Source organism: Somniosus microcephalus, chromosome 23 (assembly GCF_052327205.1).
Source record: "Somniosus microcephalus isolate GS21.2 chromosome 23, FLI_Smic_1.0, whole genome shotgun sequence".
NCBI classification, from domain to species: Eukaryota; Metazoa; Chordata; class Chondrichthyes; order Squaliformes; family Somniosidae; genus Somniosus; species Somniosus microcephalus.
In genome coordinates this window covers 57,086,534-57,089,894 of record NC_141009.1, presented here as the reverse complement: position 1 = coordinate 57,089,894, position 3,361 = coordinate 57,086,534, and the positions used below count along the sequence as shown (strand labels likewise).

Sequence of the window (3,361 nt, the reverse complement as noted above, 5' to 3'; positions counted from 1 at the left end):
CACGTGTAGCCGTGTCACCCACATGCGTGTAGCTGTATCACCCACATGCCTTTGGCCGTATTATCCAAGCAAGTAGCTGTGTCACCCACACACATGTAGCCATATTACCCATGCGTGTAGTTGTATCACACACTCCCATGTACCTGTGTCACTCACACATGTAGTTGTATTACTCACACACATGTAGCTGTGTCACCCACGTGCCTTTGGCCGTATTACCCAAGCATGTAGCTGTGTCACCCACACGTGTGTTGCCGTATTACCCATGCATGTACCTGTGTCACTCATACGCATGTAGCTGTATCATCTACACGTGTACCTGTGTGATGTACACACGTAGCTGTCTCACTCATACACAGACAGCTTTGTGGTTCACACAGGACTATTTGGTTCATCAATGGACTGATCAGCTCAGGACCCTCCCAGACCGGCCTTTGACTCTCACACTCCATTTGCTGCCAGTGCTGGGTTTTGTTCTGTTTTGAATCGTCACTTTACGAGGAGGTTTCCTCCATCCACCACCTTCTGCCTCGGTGAAGCGGGGGAACACTCGCTTTCGGCAAAACCTCCTCCTGGAAGCACCTGTTTGCGCCTCTGGCAGCTTTTATTCAGGGCCACCCGATGAAGCGTTTCCCTGGCAACCATTTACCTGCTGCAGGTGTGAAAGGTCACTGCCTCCTGGGCTGTGCTTCCACCTCCCCTCAGTCTCGGGCAGGGCTGATGGGCACTGTTAGGAAGCGCTGATGCCGGGGGCCTGGGCTGGGGGTAGTGAGGAGACCCAGGCAGGCAGCTTACAATGAATCAGGCTAAAAGAGGGCTGTAACCTGAGGAGATAACTTCCTCAAGTTGAAACCAGGAGAACCTGTTTCACCAGCTTCTCGCAGAGCACATAACACGAACACCTCACTGTGTCGCAGAGGCAGCACTTCCTGGAGAGAATGGGAGAACGAGAGAGGGAGAGGGACTACTACAGAGAATTGGGAGAACCAGCTATCTGTGCCAGATAAAAAGGAAGAGGGTGTTGCAACTGGTGAAGGACTAACAGCAGAGTTGTGCAAGGACGTCGGAATAACTTCACTGGAAGCCTGCAGTTGACGAGGAGACCTGGTGGGACAGAGTCGCGGGGACAGTGTCGGCTTGCTTTCGGCTTTCTGGATCCCAGGCTGAAACACTGGGACTCCTCCACGTGCGATTCAGGGCAGGGAGGTTTCAACAAGCACAGTGGGCGAGATGAACACCTGAGCTCTGCACCGCTGTGAGAAACTGGCTCGTGGTTACTGTCGAGAGGAACACGGGTGGGGCCTTGGGCCGACTGGACAGTCACGTGCCGGTCGCCGGGAGAAGCCAGGGTAAGTCAGTGCCTTGGCACGCGGACGGCAGGGAAACCTCCTGCGGGAGCGCGAGAGGGAAGGAAGGGCGCTTCAGATGGTGCGAGGCCCACGCTGGCGCGGGGTTTAGAGGTCGCCATGACGCCGGAGGGGAACGGCTCCGAGTGCGAGTGCGCCGTCTGCTGGAACCCCTACGACAACGCGTTCCGCACGCCCAAGATCCTGGCGTGCAAGCACACCTTCTGCCTGGAGTGCCTGGCACGGATGAGCCTGGCGTCCGTGCCGGAGATGGACCCGGGCATGTCCTGCCCCCTGTGCCGCCACCTGACCCCCCTGGGCGCCGGGCAGCTGGTGACGGGCCTGCACACCAACGCGGAGATCCTCGGCCGCATGAGGCTGCAGCCAGTCCACGTTTACCTGGACCACGGGCGCCTGTTCTACAAGGGGCCGGGCAAAGCCAGCTTCCTGCTGCGCCGGCCCACTGTCTACACCCTCAGCCTGGACGTGGAGCGAGAGGGCGGCCTCCCTCTGCGTACTCAAGCAGCGCCGACACTGGAGGACCGGCTGCCTCAGAACACCATGTGGAAATGCTGCCAGAGCCCGCCCTGCAGGACTGTCACCTACATCATGATCGCCATCTTTGGAATTACAATCATTCTCATCATCTCACTCTTCTGGACTAAGAAAATACTGTGGGATTTGGGCTGAAAGAAAGACTTGCATTTCTATAGCGCCTTTCATGTCCCCAGGATGTCCCAAAGCGCTTTACAGTCAATTAAGTACTTTTTTAAAAAATGTATCCACTGTTTTAATGTAGGAAGCCTGGCAGCCAATTTGAGCACAGCAAGCTCCCACAAACAGCAATGAGATAATGACCAGATAATCTGTTTTAGTGGTGTTGATTGAGGGTTAAATAATAGCCTGGACATCAGGGAGAACCCCCCTGCTCTTCTTTGAATAGTGCCACGGGATCTTTTACATCCACCTGAGAGAGCAGACGGGGCCTCGGTTTAACGTCTCATCTGAAAGACGGCACCTCCGACAGTGCAGCGCTCCCTCAGCACTGCACTGCGAGTGTTAACCTAGATTTTTGTGCTCAAGCCTCTGGAGTGGGACTATGAACCCACAACCTCCTGACTCAGCCACGAGTGTGCTACCCACTTAGCCACGGCTGACCCGAGGAATGGGAGCAGCACCAAAGGAGGATCACGGTAAGATTGCTCGTGGTCTTGCGGTCTCGTTGGGTTTGACGTAGTCTAACTGAGGCATCACTTGGCTGCAAAAACATTAACAAATGACATTTTACTTTTGTACTCATGGAGTGAAAATCCCTCAGTGCCACTTCGAACTGTGAGCTCACCACCCAAGATGGACACCTGTGGTCAGGTGCCTGTCTGGATCAGAGCCAAGAGTTGGCATCTCATCAATATTACAGACAGCCATGGGAGTGAGGAACAAGCTATCTGCTGCAGTGTCTGCCTCCCAGCCAGGTGAGTGTCTGGTACAGAATCCCAGCTAGGTGAGTGTCTGGTACACTGACTCCCGGCCAGGTGAGTGTCTGGTACACTGACTCCCAGCCAGGTGAGTGTCTGGTACACTGACTCCCAGCCAGGTGAGTGTCTGGTACAGAATCCCAGCCAGGTGAGTGTCTGGTACACTGACTCCCGGCCAGGTGAGTGTCTGGTACAGAATCCCAGCCAGGTGAGTGTCTGGTACACTGACTCCCAGCCAGGTGAGTGTCTGGTACACTGACTCCCAGCCAGGTGAGTGTCTGGTACAGAATCCCAGCCAGGTGAATGTCTGGTACACTGACTCCCAGCCAGGTGAGTGTCTGGTACACTGACTCCCAGCCAGGTGAGTGTCTGGTACACTGACTCCCAGCCAGGTAAGTGTCTGGTACACTGACTCCCAGCCAGGTGAGTGTCTGGTACACTGACTCCCAGCCAGGTGAGTGTCTGGTACACTGACTCCCGGCTAGGTGAGTGTCTGGTACACTGACTCCCGGCCAGGTGAGTGTCTGGTACACTGACTCC

The 3,361-nt window shown here is 55.4% G+C and overlaps 1 protein-coding gene across 1 annotated transcript; it reads left to right on the top strand.

The window, feature by feature from the left end:
• The first annotated feature begins 781 nt into the window (after nt 1-781).
• On the top strand, nt 782-2,783 carry LOC147101874 (E3 ubiquitin-protein ligase RNF183-like). Its single transcript, XM_085965988.1, has one exon. It carries the CDS (start codon nt 1,467-1,469, stop codon nt 2,034-2,036), a length of 570 nt encoding a protein of 189 aa, XP_085822114.1. The 5' UTR covers nt 782-1,466; the 3' UTR covers nt 2,037-2,783.
• Nucleotides 2,784-3,361: the final 578 nt, after the last annotated feature.